Source organism: Rousettus aegyptiacus, unplaced genomic scaffold (genome assembly GCF_014176215.1).
Source record: "Rousettus aegyptiacus isolate mRouAeg1 unplaced genomic scaffold, mRouAeg1.p scaffold_m13_p_11, whole genome shotgun sequence".
NCBI lineage: Eukaryota > Metazoa > Chordata > Mammalia > Chiroptera > Pteropodidae > Rousettus > Rousettus aegyptiacus.
The window spans coordinates 94,187,890-94,214,132 of NW_023416286.1; the positions used below are offsets into that span (position 1 = coordinate 94,187,890).

The 26,243-nt window shown below is 55.6% G+C and overlaps 1 protein-coding gene across 2 annotated transcripts in view; it reads right to left on the minus strand.

The window, feature by feature from the left end:
- Positions 1-26,243, minus strand: part of CSMD1 (CUB and Sushi multiple domains 1) — a 1,035,440-nt gene that overhangs the window by 161,859 nt on the left and 847,338 nt on the right. For both annotated transcript variants that reach the window (XM_036228983.1, XM_036228984.1), the window contains exons 19-23: positions 17,590-17,706; positions 15,982-16,197; positions 12,432-12,620; positions 5,053-5,222; positions 1,937-2,093 (exon numbers count right to left, since the gene is read on the minus strand). In XM_036228983.1, the coding sequence (XP_036084876.1) occupies positions 1,937-2,093; positions 5,053-5,222; positions 12,432-12,620; positions 15,982-16,197; positions 17,590-17,706 (849 nt within the window). The remainder of the gene's footprint in view (positions 1-1,936; positions 2,094-5,052; positions 5,223-12,431; positions 12,621-15,981; positions 16,198-17,589; positions 17,707-26,243) is intronic.

Here is a 26,243-nt window from a genome sequence, read left to right on the forward strand (position 1 = left end):
AAACGATCAGCCACTCCTCCACAATGAGAGATGCAGTTGCTTGAACTTCCAGTGGGTGTGAGTTTGCGTCTGAACATCTATCTTTCGCACGACCATGAGAATACGGGATGAGTATTCGGAAGTCACGAGCTCATGGGGGAGAAGAGCCGGAACTCGCACTGGGAAAGCGGCGAGACGCAAAGCAGGAGTGAGCACGGCGTGCGTGCGGCGGGGCGGGGCGGGGGGCGTGGCGCTGAGCCCGGGGACCCCCAGACGCGGCGCCTGGGCCAACCCTTCCCACTCCCGCTGACGCCACAGAGGGAGGATGGTTTGCCAGACGAGCTGAGAGCAAGGACAGTGTCAGGCTAGCCCAGCGTGCAGGGAGCCTCCCAGGACCTGTAATGAACCCAGTCGCCCAAGAGTTTTCAAACAGTTTTCCTTTTCAAGTATTTGCATTCCTCTGAGATTCTAACACATCCAAGTGACAGGACAAAACAAAACAAAAACTAAGCAATGAGCATGCAGACGGAGAACGCACATAGAAGACAGACCACGAAAGCACACATCTTTCCTGCAGGCGAAGCAGAACGGTTCTAAAGAACTCTCCGAACTTCCTTTGAGAGCGCAACGTGGAGCTCGAATAAAAGTTATAATTATAAATAGATTATATAGTGTCGATTGCTACTATTTTATTTAAATTATAATGTTATTAGCGTGCTTTCTGAATCTTTTAAGTGGTTATACTCATGAAAGTGAAACATCGTTTTTCTCATGATCTTAGCCACTTTAATTACATTTTTGCCCAAAGTCAGACAGGTTTTCAATGGTCATTTTCCTGCCAAGGGAGATTTTAGACACTTAATTTTCTTTTTATTAACCTGATTAGCTCCCTATCTGGGATAATTGTTATCTTTTCTAAGTATTATATGCTTACCTGTCAAATAAAGAAATCAATCTTTATGATAATTAACATACATTCATGCTCAAAAATCCAAAATGTTCAATTTCTTATATTATGGTATTTGGTGTCATAAAGATTTTTAATCATCAGATTGGCGAAGGATTGGGCTGCCTTGTATATTTTAAGTGTTTTAGCTAACTGATGTCTCAATTTTAATTAGTTTTTCACACCAAATAGCTACATTTTTTATTTTTTGGAACTAAAAATGTTGAAAATGAGAGTTACCATATTGCAAACTTGTCTTTTTTCCAAGCACAATTTTTTTTGTCCTTTATTTTTATCCTCTTGTTTTATAGTCATCATAAAAAACATCTTCCATGCTGATTTATGTAGATAGAGGACCTCTACAGGACCCCTGAGAACTGCGAGCTACAGCCCGGATGCCGGATCCACCGCACACACTCCCGGCACTCAGGACGGAGACTCACACTGCCTGTGTTTGGTTTTCTCATTAGGAAAGCAGTGGTGATGAGAAAGGCCTACTTCCCAGGCTTGTCATGCGTACGCGTGTGTGCGCGCGCATGTGTGTATTTACACAGATATATGATTATAAGCATTATGTACATGTAATGGGTAATCTATAATACATGCAATCAATAGATAGAACAGAAGTCACTCAAAGGCGATTAGTCTTAATTGCATCATTCATTCTAACTCTTTCCTGTAACATGCATATAAATTTTTAGCAATGTGCACATCCCGATCGATATTTTTAAATTCAGAAGCCCTCAGCGTCCTAAGATATTTTCTTTTCAGATTCAGCCATTTTATCATAAAAAGTATTAACACTTCTAAATAGATAAAATTCAAGCTATCGCTTCTGATAATGTTTCTAAATTTACTGTCCAGTCAGCAGTGTACGGAGTTAGACAGCCATCCAAAACTCAGTAGGGGGCCAAGGAGATCAATATTTAAAATGTATGATACCAGCTAAGTAACAGATGTATCCTGAGGAAATAAAAAACCAAATACGACGACGTGGTCATGGCTACTTACTCGTGTAGGTGAGCTGGAAGCCGCGGTCAGTGTCAGACCCGTTGGTGTTGAACTCCAGCCACAGGTGGTTCGAGGTGCTGTTTAGGGTGAGGCCCATGAGGTCACTTTTCGTGAAGGTCCCCAGGGAACGGGACGAAGCGTCTTTTCCATCGTATACCTAATGAGAGGTCACAGCACAAGCCCTATTACTTCATCGTGCTTCCAATTTGGTAGCTTTAACAAGACATCCGAATCTCGAAAGCGTGATTTTACATGATACTTTCAGAAGTATTTTCCTAAGAAGAAAATCTTAACTAAATAAAAGTTATCAAAGTCCTCGGTAGCCTCCTCCAGTATCTGTTTTTCTTTCCTACTTTCTTCTTTCTCACGCAGATTCTTACTTTTCTATCGTCTTCTCCAAAAAATACAGAAACCGTGTGGATCACTCAGCTGACTTAACACAAATACACACACTTCCAAAAGGAGAAAACTCAATTAGAAACATTAATTTTATGGATCATTATTTTGTTTCATTTCAATTAAATCAGCATATTTTGACGTAGAATGAAATGCCTATAATTCCTCAGTAAAAGCTGTCAACAGGCTATTTGGAAAATTGTGTGTTGGTTAACTGGGGGACCCACTAGGCTGAGGGGTCTGGGCCTGGATTATGAGGGGTCCTGGACCCAGAGGGTCTGCCTCAGAGAGGGACTGGCCAGGCCCCCGCCCTCAGCCCCCCACGGCCTGGCCCTGGCTGTGCCCCGAGGTCCCCCGCAGTCTGCCCTGCACAGAGAGCCGCGGAGACGCGGGGCGCCAAGGCAGCTGAGTGGCTGAGCTCGTCAGAGGCCGTGGGCAGCCACCGGTCTGGACTGGGCCAGACGGGCGCTTGGCGGGGACCGAGCAGACCCCGCGGGAGCACCGGCTCGCAGTCTCCTCGCGGCGACGGCCTCTGGGAGGGGCCGCGGGGCTGCCGAGCGCCCGGCTTCCCCAGCGCAGTGGAGCACATGCGCACGGCGGACACTGCTGACCGGAGAAGCGGCTGCCCACGGCGACGGCTCAGCCTCCACCGCCGGACACCGGATGCGCATTTCACATCCGTCACAAAGGTCAGTGTGGCCCGTACGGGAAGCCAGGGAAGCCAGAGGACGCGAGGTTTCGGTTGGGTGAACGGAGCGACGAGCTCCGCCAGCTCCACGCGCCTGGTGGCTGCGCGTCCAGCCACGGCCAGCCGGCCCCGAGCGCCCCGTCCAGCCTGGCTGAGGCTCCGTCCCCGGCGCCCGCACTGCCAGCCCCGCTCAGAGCGGGCACGTCCTCAGGGCCACATGCTCCCAGTGCCACGGCCTGCCAGCGGGCCGTCACGGGTCGGGAAGCGTCACGAGGAGTCCCAGCGTGCCGGCGCAGAACGGGCCGGGGACGTCGGTGCGCCAGCTGCCTCCCAGGGCCCCGTGTCCACACTCGGCCTCTTCCCACCATGCAGCCCCTCCACGACCTTTCCCTTAGAGCCGGTCTTCGGTCACGCGAGTTCCCCACGTGAAGCGAGGAGTCGCGTTTCTGTGCAGGAGTGTGCCTGCAAATTCGGTCTTCGTTGTCGGAACATGGGATGTCTCAAGGGGCGACGTGAACACACAGCATTTATGTGCAAAAATGAAGAAAATCTCACTTGAAATACTTTTAACACTGAGATAGTCATTAGCTTATTCAACAAAACAGATGCCTACGAAACATTTAGGTATTCGAGATGACTGACAGTGTCTCTGAAATTAAATGTGGTCAACCAGATTTTTCTTTTTGCTTTTTGTTCTGATCAATGAGTTTGAGCAGCCCACAATCACAGAGGAGCCACGTTTTCTCCCTTCCACTGCAATAAAATTTATCAGCGTATATCTTATGTAGCGTCTGTAATCATTCACCTGCACCGGAGTACAGTTAATTGTTCCTTAAAAGTTTGCTGAAGAGGCTTACTGACTTCTAAATTTGAGGTTAGCAAAAAGATTCTGAAAGCGATCACTTAGGGTGCAACTTTAAATTTCTTAGATGAGTGAGAATGTGCTCCGAGACTCACTTCTTCATTACAGTGCCCCACGGTGTCAGCAGGAGCTTCCCGAAGACTATTCAAATGCAGGGATCAGCAGGAAAGCACTCTTCTACGTGAAGTTGAAACATGTGAACTTCGGAGGAAGTGAGTCACTGTCCTCTGTGAGTTTCCCTCGACCCTTGCACGTAACTGCAGGGGGGTCAAGGGGAGCTGCTGGGGACCCTGCTTTCTCTGCTGTGCAAAAGGACTAGGAACGGGGGAGGCTGACGTCTTCCTCTTGGCCGGAGTTCTGCACATGCTCTTACCACCCACAGCTTAAAGTGAGCGCACATGCTGAACCTGAGACTTGGTGTCCTGAGAGTCCTCGAGGGTGCAAAGAGGAATAGAAAACCGCGGAATTTTAGGGAACAGGGCAAGCTCTGGGTGGCCCCGGCCTCATCCCCGGCATGTTCTCCGGGGAGTCCATCCAGAAGGAGGTGCGTCCTGGACCCCACGCGGGGCGCTTCCTCCGCCTTGACACGTGGAGTGTCAACGCACGGAGCCCTCGCTGCTGGACGCACGCCAGCATGTCCCCGCGTCCCCTGAGGTTCTGCTCGGTCCTGGCCTGGCTTGTCCACGTGAGCCCTGCCATGGACACGTCAAGAACCTCATAGCTCTGAACATGGTGACCACAGGTGAAGCCCGAGGAGGACCGTGGGAGAGACTGGTTGGAGCCCTGCAAGTTCCAAGGGTTGATACGTGCGCCAGGGACAATCCCGGGAACCGTCACCCATATCGTATCCTTTAATTCCCAAGACAGCCCCGAAAGGCAGGTAGGTATCGTTCCATGTTCTCGTGCATTCGGAAGCGGTTTAAAAAGGTTCAATAATTAACCTACGATACATGACTAGCAAAGTCAGATCCAGGACGAAGGTGTTTCAAAGTGCGCATGCGGCCACCAGGGACACCCGCCCCGGCTTCTCAAACCAGGCGGATAAACCGGAAAACGCGTGCGCGCAGGATGACGCATCGACACGCGCGTGCCCGCATCCAGCGGTGTGGACGGGCGCGCGCTGCGCCCCGGGGAAGGAGGGACGGCGTCGCGGGGGAGAGGCGCCCTCACCTTCAGCGTGTCCCCTTCCCGCAGCCGGAAGCTCCGCGCGCTCAGCCGGACGCCCTTGCCGGCTTCCGTTTCTATGCTGTAGATGCACTCGTGGTTGTTGTCGTAATGGGACGGGAAGTTTGGCGACAGCAACGTCCCTTCATGTCCTTGGACAGTCGCCCCGCACTCAGCTAAAACAGGACATTAAAAAGGAAAGAGGATTCAAAAATGGAATGACTGAATAGAGAAACACTTTAAAACCATGGCAGCCCTCACTTTTCCCGATGTATATCTGTTATTACTACATCAGTTTTGCGCATTACTGATTTTTTTTTTTTTTTTACTGTTTCACCAACGGCTCAGGGACGATAACCCCATTTATCCCATTTTGAAGATTTTCATATTTTCTCTAACCCAAAGCCCCTTACTCCATGGAAGCGGCGTGCCACCCCACGGGGTTCTAGAACAAACTCGAGGACCAGCACCCTGGCCGCGTCCCCAGGCAGCCGCGTCACCTCTCACGGCGTGCTTCTGTCCCATGAAACTTCCCTGCCAATTCTACTGTCGCGCTGCTGCAAGCTTCCCACACTTGTGGTTTGTGGCGTCACCTGGGTGCCAAGGACAGACAAGCCCCCCCCCCACCCCACCCCCACCCCCCCCCCCAGCCACTGGGTCGGGGCAGGAAGCTCTCCACTTCATATCATGGGATGGAAAACCATTCAGTGGCACTAACCACTGTGCCCCCGCCCCTAAGGAAAGGAGAGGGTAATTCTCCTCAAGATCCAAATTTGCATAAAACGATCTTCAATAAGGGGAAATATAAAAATAAATATAGCTCTCCGTTCTGTCAACTCGGAGGTCAGCCAACCTCACAGCGCCTGTTTCCTCAGCCACAAAAGGGAACAGGTTACAAACTCCTTCAGCTCTAAAATTCTGCGTGCCTAAAACGATCCTAAAACGATCCGGTTGCTAAATGCGTGTATGTGCGTGCGTGCACGTGTGCGTGTGTGTGACAAGAAAACCCTGCGGAGTTTGGCATCAGATAACTAAATTGGCCACACTATGGGTCAAACGCGGTGATTTTTAAAAATTCAACAAAATAAGTATGAGTTGGAAGAACGATGATCAGGTTGGAAACTGAAAATCACTGAGATGAGTCGACGCATCTGGACAAGAGGGAACTGAGCGCGGAGCTTCAGGTGGGCGGCGCAGGGCATCACGTGACGCGGGCATCACGTGACGCGGGCGGGCGTTTTCTGCCGGTTTCCATCACTGCGCCTCGCGTTCCCGCCTTTCTCTGGCCACTCGTGAAATCGGCTCCAACAGCAACCGTGATTCCCATCCTGTCGGGAGGCGCAGCCGGACATTCGTGATCGGCTCGAGTGATTTGCACACTTGAGCCTCGAAAGGGCGTCATGCAGAAGCGCCGGTCGAGAGTCGGGGAGGGAAACGCAGGGCACGTGGATTCGCCTGTCCCGGTTCCTCAGATGTGGACGAGACGCCGGGCGGAGTCAGGAAGCAGGAGCAGGTGTCGAGAAAAAGGCACTGGGATTCGCTGACTCAGCGCAATGGTAATGGACTGTCTGTCAGCTAAATGGTAGCTACAGTTGTTACTATTATAGTTACCTATTTGCCTGGCTCTACTACTGCTTTCTGAGAGAGCACTTCCACGGAGACAAGGCAAGCAGTGCGTCTCCCATGCTCGAGGTCTGGGCCTTGACACCCAGGCCTGGGTCCTGGTGGCCTTCAAACGGAGTGGGGGCCCTTTCTTGTTGGCAATCTGACGGTTCTCAGGAAATCTAAGATTGAAGAAATAGGCGTTCATACCTTAAATTCAAAGCATTGTAGGTAAATCATCTCCAGGGGAAACGGTAATTCCCCACAGCCTGGTCGAACGTACTCTTATTCACTTTCTTTCCTGAAGAAAGAGGGTGTTTTGTTTGTTCGTTTGTTTGTTTGTTACATAAAAGCCAAAATAAATGACAAGAACATCCAAATAGCAGAGTGTCACTCTTTGGCCGCTTCTGGCCGGGACAGTGAGGGTTTCCAACTCGTTAAAGGTAGTGGACGTAAAGCGAACAGAAGACACGCACTGAATTCTAGAACCGGGTCACAAATACGAGGAGTTTTTATCTAAAACTGAATTCGGCAGTGATCAATAAAGGAAAACATTCAAAGATCAAATTTAGGTCCTTTTATCCATTTACAAGTTTGAAAAAAATGTCTTGCAACTCAGGGTATAAAAATAATGACAAATAATGGCAAATGGATATTTTCGGTCTGAGGAAACCTTCCGAATTACTTCGTGGCGACAGCCGCCGCTTGTGCGCATGTCGGTTCCACAAGCGTCTGACCGCGCGGGGTCCACCCTGCCCCCCGCACGTGACGTCCGCTGTGAAGCCCGCGCTGGCCGCGGGCCGCGGGAAGTGGGCGGGAGGCGGAAGGGGGCGTGGCCTCCCGGCCCTGTCTCCGGTCACCGCCGGGTCCGCAGGAGCCGGCGGGTCGTCTTCCCCGACTGCGTGCGGTCAGGAGGATGGACGGGTCGTGGGCTGAGCGCAGCACTACGCCCCTTCACCTTGAACCCGAGTGGACCGCAGCTCCGCTGCTCTGGGCTCACCATGGAGATGACGACGCGAAGTCCGGGTGCGTCCTCGGGCCGCTCTGCGCCGACAGCCGAGGCCCAGGGAGCCGCTGGTCATGGTCACCCGTGAGCCTCGCTCCGACGGCCGCGCTGCCCGCCCGCTCTGCGCCTGCGCGGGCGGCTCCGTGCTCGCTGCCCCTGGGCCTGGCCTCCTGCTCTAGTTATGGGGGGCGGTGACCCCGAAGTCCGTCTCCAGCCCACACGGCACCGCGTTCCTGTTCTCTCCCGCACGGGCTGCCATGCGAGGCGTCTCCCCGCCTCGGCTGCGGGCAGCACCCGCCCAAGGGGAGGCTCTCGTATGAAATGCGACGGCGGGCTTAGGTGTCGCACGCTCCTCTAAGTTCTCACATGCTTTGAATCACATGATCCTCACGGTCACCTCGTCCGATATGCGAACAAATGTCACTTCACAGATGAGGAAACGGGAGCACAGGACAGTTTAAAAATCCCTTGCGTTTCCCAAGGTCACACAGCGAACAGTCACGGATTTGCTGTAATTGCTCGGGAAGGAAACCGCACCCTTTTTATGCTATTTAATGTTGAAAACGTGTGATAGTTAACAATTCGTGATGTGATTTACAGTTGTTAATGAAACGGGTGATACGAGTTTATCGCGGAAGGGACTTTCAAGGCCTTTGACTCAGAATAGGTCGTCAAGTAACTGGAGATAATGTGTGTTTTTTCACTACCAATTAAGACATTAACCGTATGATTCTTTCTTATGATATGACAAAAAGGCAGAAATAGAAAGAAGACTTTAGCATTTGTATACATGAGAAGAAAAAAATAAACCTGAAGATGTAATTGTAGCGACCTTTTTATTAGGAGCTGGGTTTGGGGATTTTTTTTCTTAGATACACAGCACGCAGCGCTAACTGAGAGCGAGTCCGCGGTGAGCCGCAGTGACCAGCGTGGGGGACGGATCGGCCCGTGGTCACCCGCGGCCGCTGGCGGGCGGGCAGTGCTGCGGCTTCGGCGTGTGCGGACGGGGCCCCCTCGCCCCGCAGCGCGCCCCAGGCCCGCCCCTCGGAGACGCGGGCCCCACAAGTGCCGACACGGGCGCTTCTCATGCAGGGACAGGAAGTTTCTAAGTGACTATTAAAAAATAAGCCACTTATCCACTGTGCATGCGCAGCCGCAGCGGGGCGAAACGACCCGGGCACAGGTGTCTCGTGCGGCCCGGGCTCCGGACCCTGGAAGACGCTTCTTACGGCAGGTTCTCCGCGCGAGCGGCTGAAATCGCTCCTATGGCATGTGAACTCGCTGCGTTCAGTAAAAAGTCTATGTGAACACGGTGTTTTTTTTTTATGCATCCATGTAATACGCGTTATCGCTGTTATTTACATTTGTGTACTTTTGCGTTCTTCAAAGAGGTTCGCGCAGGCGCCGTTCCTCGATTCGGGGCGGCTCTCTGTGTCCAGTTGACGCTACTCCGATGAACGCGCGTGGCCGTCGTCACCGCCGCCTTCTGGTTTTACGTCAAGGCCAGTGCGGACACCTGGCTGCATGCGCCCAGCCACCTGAGCTCGAGGGCCGTGGTTCATCGCGCGGTGAGGTGGCCGGGTTGGCGACGCCCGAGGCACGTGGAGAAGCGCAGGCGGGGACCGTGCGGGGGGGCACACGGACAGAGCCTCGGGCGCGAGGGGAACTGGGTGTTCACGTGGCTTGGCGCGCACTGCTGCAGCGGGGACCACGGGCGGGGACTCGGGGGACTCGGGGGATGGGGCTGCAAACGGGCGGGGCCGGGCCTGGGACTGGTGGCTCCTCTGAGGTAGGTGGCTGTCCCTGGGAGGGGACGGAGTCCTGGCGAAGGGCTGTTTGGAGAAGAGGAAAGGCCTGCGGGGAAACCCGCCCTCGAGGCTCCATGGAGAAGAGGGGGCGGAGGGGTCTGCAAAGCCTCCTACGACCCCGTCTGGGCGGACAGCCCTGAGGACGGAGCAGCCGTCCCGCAAATCAGTGGCGACTGGGCGTGCCTGACAGGGAACAGCGACTCGCTCTCCTTGTGGCTGCCTGCCACTTACATAGAGCGTGTTTTTGTAAATATTAATCATTAAATAAATCCAGGGGGGCACGCGGGCAGCGGGGGCGGGGCATGTGAGCAGCCAGGGGGCACATGGGCAGCACCGCCAAACGCCTCAGACTGCAGGAGGTGCTCGGCGCCGATAGGTGCCGGCTGCGTGCGCACGCTTTCTTTGAGGCATGTCTTCCATCAGAAGTTGGTTTGGAATTAAATCCAATAGTGTGCAAAGATGGATACAACTGTTTTCAAATGAAATGTGTATCTATCTATACCTGTCTCTATTCTATCTTTACATAATATGTAATATGCACATTTGAAATCTATTTTGTTTAAAATATCCAATCTCTTTTTTACTTACAAAGAATATTTAAGCATTGTATAAAACGTTCCCATTTAAATCCATTTATTATCCTATAATCCTTTATTTCCTTAATTCAATGCTATCATTGGATTAACCTTTCAGATTCAACAGAGATTAAATTTTTTAATTTTGTTTTAAAATTTTAAACAAATCAACAAATAAGCGAGAACAACAGACTGGTTGGTATGGAAAGATATCGCTTAACTAGAATCGGTCCAGATATTTAAAGCTACTAAGACCACCAAGTATTTACGTTTATCAAAATACAGGCGGAATATTCTGTTTTACTCTGCCTCTTTAAAATATTTGTACTCTGTTAAACAAGCGAGGCTAAGAGTGTTGATTTTTTTCTTATTATTTTCCATTTCAAGGGATTATAGTTTGTTCAACAAACAGAATTCAGATATTCAGCAAGATAACTCATTTTCATTGGTTTTTAAAAATGCTCTCAGCACTATTACTTAGGAATTATTCTGATGTGGATGTATAGGTTCATAATACCCTGTCTAAAAAAAATGTGTGCTCAGCATGTGAGTTCAAAGGCACAGCGGTAGGCTGGGGGGCGCTGGTCTTCCCTCGGACGGCCGCGCACTGAGGAGGACGCGGGCGGATCCCAGGGATGGGGGGGGGGCCCGCCCTGGAGGAGCGCGCGGCCCGATGGGGAGGCCAGTCTCAACGGGCAGAGCGGTTATCACGAAGGGGCGGGGGCCTCTTCAGCTGTGGGGAAGCAGGCGGGAGAAGGGGACGGGTGAGGCGAGTCCCCAAACTGCGACGGTGGGAGAGCGCGGAGGAGCAAGTGTGAGCGCGGCGAGGCTGGGAGGCGTTGCCACCTGCTAAAGGCCGCTGTCTACACCTGCGCGGATGCCGCGGAGCCGCCCGGACTTGCGGAGCGGACGCGCGGCGGGCGCAGAGACACACCTGGTCCTAACGGCGCCTCCCACGTCGCAGCGCCCACCACGATACCCGCTCCTCATTTCACACCGTCAGCGGTGTGAGGACCCGGGCACCAGGAACAACAGCCCGCGGATTTTGACTCTAGATAGAAGAGCGGCCAGTGGAACGTGATCATCCATAAAGCGCTTCATGCGACTTGTGTAGAATGAAGCTTCGATTTCACTGGGCTGAGATTTCCTTCCAGATCTGATCTTGTCGGGTCATCTCCACCCTGAGGAATGCAGATTCCCGGCATCTCAGGGAACTCCTAGGACCATCCACAAAACGCTCTATCTTTTTCTTTTTCTTGAGTCAGTGTTTGAAACTTGCACCCCGTTCTCAAATAAAAAATCGCAACCGAAAGATGCGAGAGGCACTATTTGGGGAGAAAGCCAGGGGGCAGGAACACGGGGGTGTGCCGCAGCGAGAGGAAGACGGCCAGACTCGGGGTCGCTGGTGCGACAGTGTCGTGGTCGAGTTCTGACTCTGACCGTCTGCGGGTCATTCGTGCACAAAGAGCAGGCCTGACCTTGCGTCCTGCCGCGTTCCTAAGCAACGCGGACTCCTGAAGAGATCCCGGTCCCGGGAAAAGTCTGCTGTTGCTCAGCTATCGACCCAGTGTTTTGGGGCCGTAAGAAATTTACTTTCACAACGGGTCCATCAGCCAGTAAGACCCGTACGGAGCTGGCACGGGCTTCCCACGGACGCAGAGGTCTCGCAGGGAAGGGCCATCACGGTTAATCTCTAGACAAACATCGTACATCACGACGCCACACCACACCGTTAGAGTTTTCTGTAACTCTAGGGAACAGATGGCGAGTCCCGTGCACCCCAAGCCATGTGGCAGGGACCAGGCACCGTCTCTGGGGCTCCCGCCAGACCCCCGCGTGCAGGCAAACGCCACGTCAGAGAGACACTGCCCTCTGCCTCTCTAGCCCCCAACGGCAGACGGCACAGCTCCCACGGGAGGCAAATACGACCCGACTCACCCCCGGGTCCCTCCTGGCACGGCGTCTCGTGCCGCAGCACCCGAGGCCCCCTCGCCCCCCGAACGACCTCTCGACATCCTCAGGAGCAACCGGAAGCGGCGAAGGCGGCCTTGGCGTGTAAGCCAGAAGGAAACGACACGGCCCCACCACTGCCGGGCCAGGAGACCCCGCGTCTCTGACGCGCACCGCTGTCGAAGGCTGTGTTCAGCTTTTATCTTTCCGGACGTGACGCCTCTGTCCCTTTCCGCCTCCGTACACACACCCGACACGCGCCCGCGTCTCCCTCCTGCTCGCTCGTGGAGCCGCAGAGCTGAGCGGGGCCGAGCGCGTCCCAGCCCCGGCCGCTGGGGGGCCCCGGGCGCCCGGCTCCCGCCCTCCCCGCTGGCCCTGACCGCGCCAGGCCCTGCCCCCCCCACCGCCCCCGGATGAATGAAATGAAAGCGTGTGACCACCTACCCACACACCTTGGCAGAGCTGCACTCCACACTCGGCGGCCCCCGCCCAGGCACGTCAGCTTCGCGGCGCCTTCCAGACGGTACCCCGGGAAGCAGGCGAACGTCAGCGTGTCCCCCACTCCGAAGCGGAAGCCGAACCTGCGGCTGAAGGCCGGAACGCCGGGGTCGTCACAGGGCTCCAGGTCGTACTCTGGGGCAGAAGAGACAGCAGACGCGTGGGGCTCGGGACTCGCCGCGGTCGTGGGCGGACAGAGCGCCGGTCCCCAGGGCGACCCGAAACGCGCATCCGCGAGCCTCCCCTTCCCAGCTCCGCGGCCCGCCGGGCGCGCGTTGGACAAACGGCCCGACGGCAGCATCTTCTCAGACAGACGGGCGATAAAGTAAGATGACCCATTTCGAAACTCGCTTTAACAGCCTGGCATCATGTTACCGTCCTTTCTGATTTCTGAAATCGGTCGGCCCTCCTCTCAAAGCTGCAGGGAAAGCGGCCCCGAGGGTGACCGCGGTGGGGACTCACCGGCCTCGGTTTCACCTCTGAGTCACACCTCAGCAAGGGACGGCAGTTTCCCTCGTCTGTTTTTGATCTATAAACCACGTTCTATTGAAATGTAATGAAAGATAAATATTCTACGAACTATTGAAAATTTATGTAAACTACGGAGGAAGAAGGCTCTAAATTGAATTTAAAAAAGAAAAAGAAAAAAAAAAGAAAAACACACTGCCCGGACGTTTCTGCCTTTGGGGATAAAGCGTCCAGAGGTCGGTTCTAGGGGCGACAGCGGGTTTGCCTCGCGCTTCGGAGCCCACACGTTCGTGTCCCCGCGTGCGACGCGCCTCCTTCCCGACCGTCACTGCCTTCTGCCCGGCACTCCGCCGCTGCCGTCAGTGGGAAGGGGGAGGTCGGCGTGGGGCGCGCCCGTCTGCTCAGGCTCCTCCTCCTCACTGTCCCCTCGCCCGTAAGGCGCCCTGTTGAGTCACACGGTATCGCCCGGCAGGCCACGTGTCGGAGGAAACGCCGCCAGGGATGGGATGCTGGCAGGAGACTTCGGGAGGGCGAAGCGTCAGCTACAGGGTGGACATTCCCCGGGGAGACAAGAGACAGTGGCCACACGCAGGCAGGGGACTGTGCTAACATTTCTTTAAAAAAGCCCCACGGTAGTCTACGACCACCACGCTTCGGGCTCTTCTCCCATGAAGCGTTGGCCCGATGTTCTCCGCGGACGCACTGAGTGCGATCTGTCCTTTCCCCCGATAGGTCCGAGTCCAGCCCTCCTTTTCTGCTCCATCGTCGGCTTGTTTAGTCACTGGCAGGCACAACTCCGCGCCTCCATTTCCCCCTCGATTCACGTGCTGGTCAAATGCTTTCCTGATCGTCTCCGTCTTCCTGCTCATTCGGGGGTCTCGACAGAGTCGAACTAGTCTGCGCACCCTAATTCTAATCAGTAATTTGCCCTATTTTTAGTATGACCCACAAGTAAAAAATCCGATGATGGTATTAGATGGGGTGAGGGGTTAAAGCACAGACTGGAGGCTGCCGGATGGTTCCGGGTGGGGGGCTCGGCACAGGGGATGTGGCCGGCAGCAGCGCACTGGCTGAGTGCGGAGCCAGGGGGGAGAGGGAGTAACTGGGGGGATCGTTTCATGAACTATATGAATGTCTAACCAGGGTACCGCGGGCCTGAAACTAATCATAAAATAAAACAAAATACTAAAAAATGTAAGAAATAAAATAAAAACATTCCTAATAAACTGTTCTGGTCTTAAAAAAAAAAAAACACCAAAAACCAAAACAAGCAAGCAAACAAAAAAAACAAAAAAACACTGTTACCGTGTTAGTTATAACATTTAACACTGTTTTCAAACTGCCCCAAAAAGTACAAAGAGCCAGGAAACTGGAAAAGTGCGTTTTGCTGTCTCTGTTCTCGGCCGGCCGCCTGGGAAGCAGCGAGGTCTGGAGCCGCAGGGGCTCCTGTCGTCAGAGGCGTTGCCGGCCCCGCACGGGGCCCCACGAAAGGGACCGAACACGCACACGGATAAAAACGGCAGGTGCGTGACAGGCGCCCATGGAAGAGCGGGGGCCTTGCGTCTCTGCCGCTGTGCCCAGGGGGCGCCATACTGAACTTCGCTCTGGACCAAGATGCACGTGAGGACAGAGACGGGACATTCTCGGGTGGTGCTGCCTGGGACCCCGCCGGGGGAGCAGTGAGGGAGGGACGGGGGTTTCAGTCTCTGGCCTATGAAGTGGCCAAGGTCACGATGACCCCCAACGATAGCAGACTTCCCAGAAATCACGTAGTCTGAGCCTGTCCTTAAAGCTCCACGAATGCAGTGAAAAAACAAGAGTCGGACTAAAGCAGACAGCAAGTGGCTCGGAGCACCCCAAACCCCGCGAGTGGCTCGGAGCACCCCAAACCCCGCGAGTGGCTCGGAGCACCCCAAACCCCGCGAGTGGCTCGGAGCACCCCAAACCCCGCAGAACCTCTCCGTTCCGATAGTGCCCAACGCGTCAGGTGCACCCCAGCGACGCTGACACGAGGCGGTGTTTCGTTTTGTGTCGTGTGGACGCGTGTGCCCGATGCGCCACGTTCCGTCACGGCCCATTCCGAGGTTAACGCCTGCCGTGTGTAAGGTGCAGGGACAGAGCTGCGGGTGCCGTAAGGGGGACGGGTGGAAAACGTCCCGGCAAGACCTTCGGATAAACACGCGAACGTTGTAGCAAAGCCTCTGCCTGGCGGCGTCGAAAGTGACTCGGCGACTCGTGGACGATGACATCAGGCCCCGGCCGAGCCGGAGGGGCAGAGCCCTGTCTCCCAAAGTCCCCGGCAGCCAAGGCAGCACTGCGGGGCGGGGCGGGGCCCGGTGCTGGGGGGAATCGGGGGGGGGGGCCCACACACCGTGTTTACCTCGCTCAGCTCCTCCCCCGCCTCTCAGCAGTTAAGTGTCTGTAATTTTTCTGCATTTGCAAAGAAACAATACCCTGCATAAAACCATTCAAATTACACCCACGTGGCTAACGTCTGAGCAACGTAAACCCTTCGTAAATGTTATCTACGTATTACGATTTAAAGCAAAGAGTTTCTTAATTCTGGAACATGTTTGGTTGCTGAGCAGCTGCATTACGGTGGCTGCAACTCACCCTCCTGTGTGTGTGTTCACACCTTCCACCCTCAGGGGGCCCGCAGTGCAAGCGAGGACCTCCGCCAGGGGGCAGGGACCAAGCTCTCAGGGGACGGTGGTGCTGAGCACGCCTCCTAGCAAGAACAGGGGCCCAGGGAGTCTGATAAAGCCCATGCAGGAGGTGAGTGGCAGGCTTTTCGGGAAGGGACAGTGACAGGAACGACTCCACATTGAGAAGCTGCAAGGAGGCATTTCGTGGACACCAGGCCAGCAACCCCTCCCTTCTTGCTTCAGGGGGGTTCTGCCTCCCCTCCCCACCTGCCAGCAGCCAGCTACTCACCTGTACCCTCACACGCACGTACAAGTGCGCGCGCACATGCACACACCACGACCGTCCCCAGAGGCAGGCGAGAGACAGCAGGAGGCAGGCGTACCTGAGAAGGTGATGTTGAAGCCCTCGTAGGAGATGGAGAAGTCTGAGACGAAGCGCAGCTGGGCCGTGAAGTTCCCGAACAGGCCGGCCTTCACCGTGTGCGGCAGCACGGAGCCCGTGAGCCGGGCCACCGGCTCCGAGAAGCTCCCGTCCTCTGTGACCAGCAGGTAGTCGTGAGAGCTCTCCAGGTGAAAGGTGTGGAAGATCATCTGAACACCTGGGGGCCGGCAGCAGGGGGAGCGCGTTACCGGTGGCCAGAGGACAATGCTTCCGGGCTTAGAGACATGGGGGCCTTGTCTACGTCTACACGCGCGTCTGTGTCTACACTGAGTCTGCGTCTGCGTCTGCACCTGCATCTCTATCTACACCTGCATCTGCGTCTATACCTGCATCTGTGTCTGCGTCTGCATCTGTGTCTGCGTCTACACTGCATCTGCGTCTACACCTGCATCTGTGTCTACACTGTGTCTGCGTCTGCACCTGCATCTGCGTCTGCACCTGCGTCTGCACCTCCATCTGCACCTGCGTTTGCATCTGTGTCTACACTGCGTCTGCGTCTACACCTGCATCTGCGTCTGCACCTCCATCTGCACCTGCGTTTGCATCTGTGTCTACACCCGCGTCTGCGTCTACACTGCATCTGCGTCTACACCTGCGTCTGTGTCTGCACTGCATCTGTGTCTACACTGCATCTGCGTCTACACCTGTGTCTGCGTCTACACCTGCGTCTGCACCTGCGTTTGCATCTACACCTGCGTCTGCACCTGCGTCTGTGTCTGCACCTGTGTCTGCATCTGCGTCTGTGTCTGCGTCTGCACCTCCATCTGCACCTGCGTTTGCATCTGTGTCTACACTGCGTCTGCGTCTACACCTGTGTCTGCGTCTGCACCTGCATCCGCGTCTGCACCTGCGTCTGTGTCGATGGGTGCTCAGGAGGGCACAGCACGTGTAACAGTCCGTCTAACATCAAGCCAAGTTCAACTCCAAGTGGACAGACAAAGCTGACCCAATGTTTAGGTGATCACAAGTCCAAATTATCTCCTTAAAAATGACAGCTTTGGTCATACAAAAATACTCATGGTGCCGTCCGAGTCCAATGACTATGAACTACATTTCCTTCACAGAGTGCGAGTTCTCCTGGTCTTCAGATCCCCGGATATGGAGGGAGGTTAGTGCAAACGGCCCCCGAGTCATGCCTGAAATGCGTGACGATAAGAGCGTACCATGCGTGACAACATGGGGTAACTCAGAACACCAGGCAGTGCAAAAGGGACCCCAGATCTATCGCATGTCCCCAGATCTTCTCACGTCCTCTTATTTAATCAGCATTCATAGCGTGTGAAATCTAATCCATGCCTCTTTTTCTTACCATGACAGCTAATTTTAAAGCTCACATTCCCGGTTATCTGATACACAGAATCAAACAAGAACTCTACTTTCGCCTGCAGCACCACTTCAAACCATTTTTCATAAAAATCGTATAAAAGATGAAAATCGGCAGCTGAAGGATTGTGGGGAACCAGCTCTTGCTCGTACAGCAAGCCGCCCCCCCGCCCAGGACCCTGTCGGGTGACGTTTCCGGACGTGCGAGCTCTGTGCGCTTCCTCACCTTTCCCGTGAGACACCTCGATGGTCCAGGTGCAGTTCAGAGAGTTCGGGTAGAAATCCGGGAATCCGGGAGAAAGGACCGTTCCGCTCTTCCCATGCACGTAGCCTCCGCACAGGGCTGGAAAGGACAAGGAGAGGTCAGGGCACCATCCCAGCTTCCCGGTGACGGCTAGAGCCAAACGCACTCAACGCGACATCGATCAGCCGAGGACGAAGAAAGGAGCTGACGCGGAATCGAAGCCAGAGCGTTGTTTCGCTTCGACTGCACCGCGCTGGCTCGTAGGCAGCCTCGCACACGCTGCACGTCTCAGACAAACATCACGGAACGGGCACGGCGGCGCCCGCCGACCCCCCTGTGACGGGGAACGTCACCTGCCCCCTTGACCAAGGCGCCCGCATGCGAGCTCCAGCGCGACTCCGGGGCCGCCCGCGCGGCATCTGCACGCGGGACCAGCTCTGCACGGGCGGACTGGGGACAGCGGCCGGCCCTTCCGGGCGTGGGTGGGCCTCGTCCGACCGGTCGAAGGCCAGAACAGGGCAAAACACTCGCGACCGCCGGCGGACACGCTGCACGTCCTGCCGGCTGCCTTCGCCGACCCTCGTCCTGCCTCGGGATCTGAGCGGCACGTCCGCCGCGATCTCCGAGTCGCGGGCAACCAGCCTGCAGACGGCGCCCGGGCCGCGGCTCTGCGGGGCTCCGGCCTCGCGGCGGCAGACCCCGGGGCCGGTCCGTGCCCACCGCGGCGGAGGCTGAGGCCTCCTGGTTAGTAAGTCCATTTCTCACACTCTCTCTGGACACACGGCAGGTGCGGATGCACTCACGTCCCAGGGGCCGTTTCCCCAGGGAGCCCCGACGTGCACGGTCAGAGCTTCGCGGAGGGCCCGTCGGTGAATTCACACCCTCTCCGACACACGCCCTGTTCCACCCGCCTCAGCGACGCGTGTCTGAAGGAGGAGGGGCCAGCCACAGGGAGCTGCGCGCGGGGAAGGAGGCGGTGACCGCCGGGGGTCGAAGCCACGCGGGTTTTAGGTGCTCAGACCCCTCCTCCCCGCCCCTCCCCTGCGGCCGCCAAGCTCCCTGCCTCCCGCCCTCAGCGCCCTCGTCCTGAGAGGGGAGGAGTGGGCAGCCCGCCGCCTGGCGCAGTTCGCAGCGTCCGATGGACACTACGCGCCCAGCGCCGGGCGTTAGGCCTGGAGGGGTGGACAACTGGTTTGCACTGGGCCCGGCTCCTGCGGACCGGCGGCGGCCGGGCACGTTCTTGCCCGTGCTCCCTTTCCTCCCTCACCGCCGATCGGACTCCCCCGAGAAAGGAAGAACCGCGCTGCGGGGGGTCCAAGGTCGCGCACTCCGCACAGCAGGGGTGCGGGGCGGGCGGGGGGCTGGATCCCAGCCCCGCACCAGTCTCCAGGCCCTGCCCTCACACGCCCTCGCGTGTGTCACGGTGCAGACTCGGGGACCCTCCCCGCGGGTCCCTCTGCCCCGTGTCCCCACGCCCGCGCGGGTGAGGAGGACGGTAAGGACCCCCACAGTGACCACTGGGTGTTGCGAGAAGGAAACGCGTCGACGCCGTGTGGGACGCGGAGCCGCATGTCGGGCGCAGAGCGCTCTGCCGGACGAAGCCTCGGGGTTCCCGGCGCGAGGCTCCGCCCCCTCCTTCTCTCCGGAGCGGGTGGCGCGGTCCGGCCTCAAATGACTGTGCCCGGAAGGACTCTCCTGGTCACGTGAGCATCCCGAACCGCCTGTCCTAAAAGCCAGTTCCACAATTGACATTTGCCAAAGAATGAGCCCACTTACGGAAAATGGGATACTCCTCACCGTCTAGTATGAGGGACACTTTTTAAGTGAGGTCTAGGATGTGTTACCAGCTGAAGATTTTCCCATCCTACACTTACATCAACCCTAAGCTTTACTACGAAAAAAGGTAACGTTAATACGATATTTGGAATTAGTGTGTTTGACAAATGGTCCTGGAGCAGGCGTGACCACGCGGGCTCTGTCCTCAGCGGAGCAAAGAGGAAAAGGCGCAGACAGACCGTGAGCCCCGCTCCAGGGGCCGGCGCCCCCCACCTCACCCCACCCCACCCCACCGCACGCTGGTGGAGCGGGAGGACGTGAGCCCACGACGTCGCGCAGGAGCAGGTCAGATGCGATGCTGGCAGGCGACAGGTGGCCGGGGGAAAACCAGGAAGGACAGACCCGCGGGCCGTCCAACCACTGGGCGGGTCGGGGCTCTATAAATGGGGCGCCCGGGGGGCCGCGCTCGGGAGGCGACCTATGAGGAAGGACACGGTGGAGATGAGGGGACCTCACGCTCTCTGGGGGACGACCGGGGTGCAGGGAAGTGGCAGGGACAGGCGGAGGGTGGCCGGCGGGGGCGGGGGGGGGGGGAGGGCGGTGTGGCTGGGAAGGCGCCGAGGACAGGGGAGCAGAGGGGGCGGGGTCTAACGCCGGGTCCCGTGCGGCCTTACCGGCCGCCGTGAGGGCGACAAGGTGACGGGTTGCCGGAGGGTCCAGCCCCGGGCACACCCGCGCTGACCGAGGCTTCGGCTTGACTGGGCGGCCGCTGCGTGGGAACGAGGCGGGCGTGGCAGGGGACGTTCGCGGTTTGCAGTGGACCAATGGGCTTTTCTCACGGACGGCAGGTCGGCGCCATGACCACGAGGAGGAGCCGGGGCGGCTGAGAGCTTTGTGCTGGGTGCAGAGGGGCCGACCGCGGAGGGACGCTTTGCAGAAGTGGGCTTGGCCGGTCCGCCAGGGTACGCAACGCTCGCCGCCTCCCAGACACCAAGCAGAGTGGCTGGCGTCACACCTGGCTGCCCATGTTGGGTCCCACGAGGGAGGTCTGACTGGGGGCAGGAGCGAGGGCTGGACGAGGCCCACACCGCCGGAGGGAGGTGCAGACACACAGCCGACAGCCCAGGGCGGGCGTGGGGGCTGAGCAGTCACAGGCAGCACGGGGGGAGGAGCCGGGCTCAGACCCCCGGGGCACGAGCCGCACCTGGCGACCGGTCCCCCCCGTCACTCCGCACATCGACTTGTCGGGCCGTTCTCAAGGACTTCACCACCAGGAGCAGAAACGGCTCACGTAGAACGACACCCAGGTCCCTGTCGGTTCTCTTGACCCTGAAGTCCACGTGTGCTGTAGAAACTGGTAGATGAACGCTGCATCCGGCGACACTTAAAACGAGAAAATTCTTCAGCACTTGTCTCGGCCTCTGTCCCGACGCCTGCCAGGTGTGGCGTCTGCCGTCCGCTGGGCGCTGGGGCACTGCCCGGGGTGGGGCAGCCTGCTCTGACCACGGCCCCTTTCCGTCCACTCCCCAGAGTCCCGGAACCGCCACCCGACCCCACGGAGGGGCCGTTCGGGGGCGGAGCGCGATGCACCTCACAGGCGAGGCGGGCCTGCGGCTCGTGTGCGGCTCAGGTGTGCGCGGACCCAGCTCAGGCTCATTTACACGGCGGTGTCTTCGAGCAAACGTGATGCCACGGAGCCTGCACTTGTTCTTTCTGGCAAACGAGATCCGAGGTGCAGCGAACTGCACTGAGCGTCTCCTGAGACCGAAGCGAGAGCGAGTGAAGCACATTCAATGTGCTCCGTACCTGTGCTCACACCCGGACACACCTGCGTTCCCTTGGTGGAGCTACCGAGGGGACCGCACTCAACCCGCGTGAGCACAGCCGGCGTCTGCCGCGCTGCGGACTTTCCCGGCCGGCGGGAGAGGTGAGCGTTGGCCTCCACTCCCCCGAGGCTGCGATGTCTTGGATTTCACTTCTCCATTTACATCGCCCACCCACGTCAGACGCAGAGACCCACATGCTGGGACCCCCGTGGGAAGGGCCACGGAGCACAGGAACGAGGGGACAGGAGAGGTGCCACCCACTCGGCTTTCCCCCGTGAGCTGCAGGACCCGCCCGCCCACGGCCCGGGCTCGTCTCCGACCCTCTGCTCCGCCCGCCCGCCCACCGGCCTCCCAAAGTTGCGCACTGAGGAACTTGCTCTTTCCCAAGCATCTCGGCTCCTGACCATGCAGCAGATGCTGAGACGGACAGGTGCCGGTCCCTGCTGAGTTTACGGTCCGGCGGGCGAAGGCCGTAGGAAGAGGGAAGCTCAGCTCAACTCGTTTCCAAACTCAGAGGGGGTCTGGGTGAGCAGCGGAGTAACAGACACTCGTCCACGCCGCTGTCCGGGATGCCGAAGGAACTCGGCCGTTTGAGGCGGTGGCGGAGGGCGGAGGAGCCTGGGAGGGCGTCACCCACCCGGAGTCCACGGCCAGCCCTGCGACGGGGCCGTCAGCCCCAGGTTCCTGCAGGGCCCCTGGGCCCCTGCTGGTCGCCCCACAGAGCCCGAGAAGCGCCGTGCCGCAGGGGACCGCCCGCCCTCGTGGCCTCCCCCGTGGCCTCCCCCGCGGCCCGGACCCGGACCCCGCCTGTGTCCTCTCCTTAACTGCGAGCTGTCGTTCCGTGCAGCCGAAGCCCCGGCTTTGGTAAGTGTGGCGAGAGCGTCTTCTCTCCCTGGGCTGGGGGAAGGCGAGGGCTGCCCGCGCCGGCTGTCGCAGGCCGTGGTCATGTTCTCCGTGGCAGGGGGGCGGGGCGGGGAGGACTCGAAGATGACGAATTCCGCTCCCTCCCTGGAACACGCCTCCCATGTCCACCCCGAGAACCCCAGCCTCACGGCCGATAGGTTCCAGACGCACGTCGCGGGCACGGAGTTCCCGCCGCTCGCTGAAGCGCATGCCGCGCTGGGGTCCGCTGCCCTGCGCCACCCTCGTCCGCTCCCGAGGACGCCTCTGGCCGCGCCCGGGCTCTCGAGCCGTGGGTAACTGCCGAGTCTCAGCCTTTCTGCCTCCTTTACCTCCTCCGTCCCTGCCCTTGGCTCCTCCTTAGAGAGGCCGAGAGCGAACACAGCCTGCCGCCTGCTGGCTCCCTTTCTCTTTTTCCATTATGCCCCCTTTCCCTTTAAACTGCTAATAAAGTTCTATTTATAGCAAAGACTTACGAAGCCACTTTCCATTTCAAATTATTCGTAGCCTCTCTATGTCCTATGGCAGCCATTTCCACCCATCCCCCCAACCCCCATCGATCCCCCCATCCATCCCCCCACCCACCCATCCACCCTATTGGAATCCATTTCTCAAAAGAAATCATAAACAAAAACCCTACCACAAACAAGGTGGCTAAGCGAGGCTGTCCATCTGAGGCTGAGTGTGGTTCCCAGCCCTGCCCAGTGCCCTCTCGGAGGACCACGGGGGCCGCTGGGGGACCCCCGCATGCTCCAGCGTCACACCTCCCCTTTGCAGTCAGCCCCGTGCTCACAGGACCAGCATGAACAGTCTCAAACCGCGACAAATTCACTTCTACCCCCCAAAGCCTGCAGGCCGTGAGTCTCCCTACGCCTTTGCTCCGAATCCTGTTTCTTCCTCTCGACCCTATTCTTAAAGACGCATCTTGGAAGTCGTCCCCTAAGCCTTTCACGATTCCAGGATGTAACTACTTTTTTCCTTCTCCTTCTTCTAAATACCTTCCCACATCAAATAAAGCACTTGCTTCACCGGGTGACATAAAAAACAGGCCTCTCCTCTCCACGTCCTGAAACCTTATAACCTCCTCAGCGGCGGCCGCAACACGGCGGTTTCCAATCTGGATTGTGAGAGTAAACGGTTTACGAAAATGTTCACTTAATGAACATCTTTTCCAAAGTCCTTCTTGCATTTGTCTGTCACCAAAAAAGGGCAATTTATGCCAATGGCCACATGGTTCCTCCAAAACTTGAGTATGATGAAGAGTAAATAGCAAAAACAATGCCATGGAGATGAGAGGTACTCACGGACGTTAACTTTCTTCACGATGTGAAATGTTATAATTAATTCTGATTTCTTCTTTCCTTTCTGAGAGCTATGACATCTTAAAGGTTTAAAAATCCTATTGATGTTTCATCTGTTACAATAAAAACTCATGGGGTTTAAGACATTGTGAGGATTTGAAAAGGCAACAAGAATAATACTTCGGGCTAAATGAAAACAGTCAGCCGTGACCGACTGAAATTCTCACATCACGCCCGAAATCTTCCCGAGGTTGCTGATTTATTCATAGCCTTTTATCATAAATTTACCATTCTCTGACATAGGTTCCAATAAAGCAAAAGCTAAGCAAATAATTTGCTTCCAATCCCCTCGGAAGGTTTAACTTTCCCACTTACGCCAACGTGCGCTGGGAGATGCCGAAGCCGGTGCGGTGGCCCGGCAGGTGCGGTGGCCCAGCTGCAGTACAGTGGGAAAGGCCGAGCGTGCAGGCGCCGGTCCGAGGGCACCACGGTGCCCCGCCGGCACACACGGCCCAGCCTCGTCTCCTTGACGACGGCCCCAGCTGTCCACCCATCCTCCAAACCCCCGGAATCTGCGGGGCGCACCCTGTCGTCACCCCTCCCCCCCAGGAGAGCCGACCCACTCCTGCGCCTGACACCCCCCCCCCCCCCCCCCCCCCCCCCCCCCCGCTTCGCAAGCCGGCGGCCCCAGCAGTCTGCTCCTGACGTGAACCCGGATTCAGACGGGCCGTTTCCCGCGCGTTCCTCCTTCCTGCTTCTGGGCCGGCGGGCGGGCCGCCAGCGGTCCAATATCGATCCGTATGGTATTGATCTTCTATCATCTTTTCTCAGCACGACTGAGCTATGCGCTTATATGTATATGAACAAATGAAATACATACATATATATATACTGAATAAAAGTTTGCCTTAATATTCTACTGTATTTTCAAATAATGATTTTAAGTTTTGAATCTTTGTGTCAGTCCTTAATCAACTGTGTAACTTTTATTTTTAAAATCCGATCAGGTATCCAATTTGACCAACACAATTCATTAACTAGGTTATCCTTTCTCATTGATTTGGCATGATTTTATCATAAATTTTATTATAAACTGAGTTCTCGGGCAGGGATTGATCTGTGACCAGAATCCTGATGTGAGCATTTCCGCCCTGATTTCACAGTTCCCAGTGTCATTAATTTTTGGTGTGCTTTAGTGCCAGCCAGCAGAGTCCCTCCTTTCATTCTAAATATATTTCCTAGGTCTTCAGGCTTTACCCTTCCAGATTAATTTTATATATTTATACATTTTTATTAAAAGTTCAAATTAATTTTAATTAGATTTTATTAAATTTAAAACTTTATTTGTAGAACATTTGTGGGTTTAAATGTCATTCTTCCCACGGAGAGACCCAGTAGTACTCTCACTGATTAGGGTGTCACTTTGTGTTCTACTGTAAATTTCTAATTTTTTAAAATATAAGCCTTTGCATGTCGTTAGATATATTTATGCCTGACTCGTGTGTGTGTGTGTGCACGCATTTGTATTTCTGTAATACTTATAACAAGGCACATCTTATGTGAGAATGTATTGATCCCGAATGCAGTCACCAATTGAGGACTTTTTGCTAAAGTTCATTATCGTCCCTTCCTAATATTTAGAATTCATATCATCATCTTAAATTTCTCCATTAGTTAGGATCTTCTGAACAACGGTAAATAATACTTCTGACATTGAGCACATTGACCTGTTCTTGACTTTCATGGGACTTTTTCTGACAGTTTATTATTAATTATGATATGTTTTACAAGTAAATTTGTTTATATTATGGTTCTCTATATATCTGTTAAGGTGATGTGTTATTTTAGAAGTTATTTAAGGTCTAATGTAAAAAAGGATGAAAATGAAGAGGCACATTTTCCTAGAATAATTTACGCGTAACTACTATTCCCAAGTCTTCATCTTTTTTCATTCACTTTGAAAAGAAGGGGTTATCTTTGATGAGTCCCCGTGGCGACGAGGGAACCGAGGTTCTCGCTGTTCCCCACTGCAGATTCATTTACATCCATATGCACGTACCTCGCTGGATTCCTCTGCCGCTTTCTTTCGGGGAAGCGGAAGGCGAGGGGAACTAGGAACGCAGATTCCGAGGGTTCCCTAAGCTCCTCGTCTGTATCATCCCCGTGGGGCACGTTTCTGCATTAACAGCTCATTTGAGATTAGTAAATAGAAGAATGGTGTCATCAGGACCTGGGAGTTATCTGAACACTGGCCACGTCCCCCACGCAGACGGTCCGCCACGGGCCAGCCTCCCGCTCCGGGTTTGCGGGTCCTTCGCGCCCCCGGCATGGCCTGCAGCCACCATGGGTCGCTCACCTGCACTTTGCGGGTTCTCTTCCAACGTCTCAACTACCATTTAGGCTGATGCTCTGGTGACAAAGCTCCAAAAGGCTGTCCCATAAACCCTATGACTTTGAGTGCATCGCTTACATGACGTCGAGGTGTTCCATGAATGGAGACACATCGTGCTTGAGTAGACATGCCTGCGGTCTGCACAAAGCGCTGAGAACGCAAACGTGTTTACGGGTGTCATTTCATGTACAAACGACGTTAACGTGCGGTTATCTTCATGGTCAGAGGCGAAATCCCTAACTTTGTTTTGTACGTGATCACTGCTCACATACTTGCTTACCTTGTCAAAACTATATGCTGAATAATATACAGTTGAGCAATACGATAACACAATTATTAAGAATGTTATTAATTTGGAGACTCCAAGATTATTTCCAATAATCCAAATCTGAGAAGGATGAGGGGCGGCTGGCAGCACAGAAAGAGAGTGCTCGAGAACTC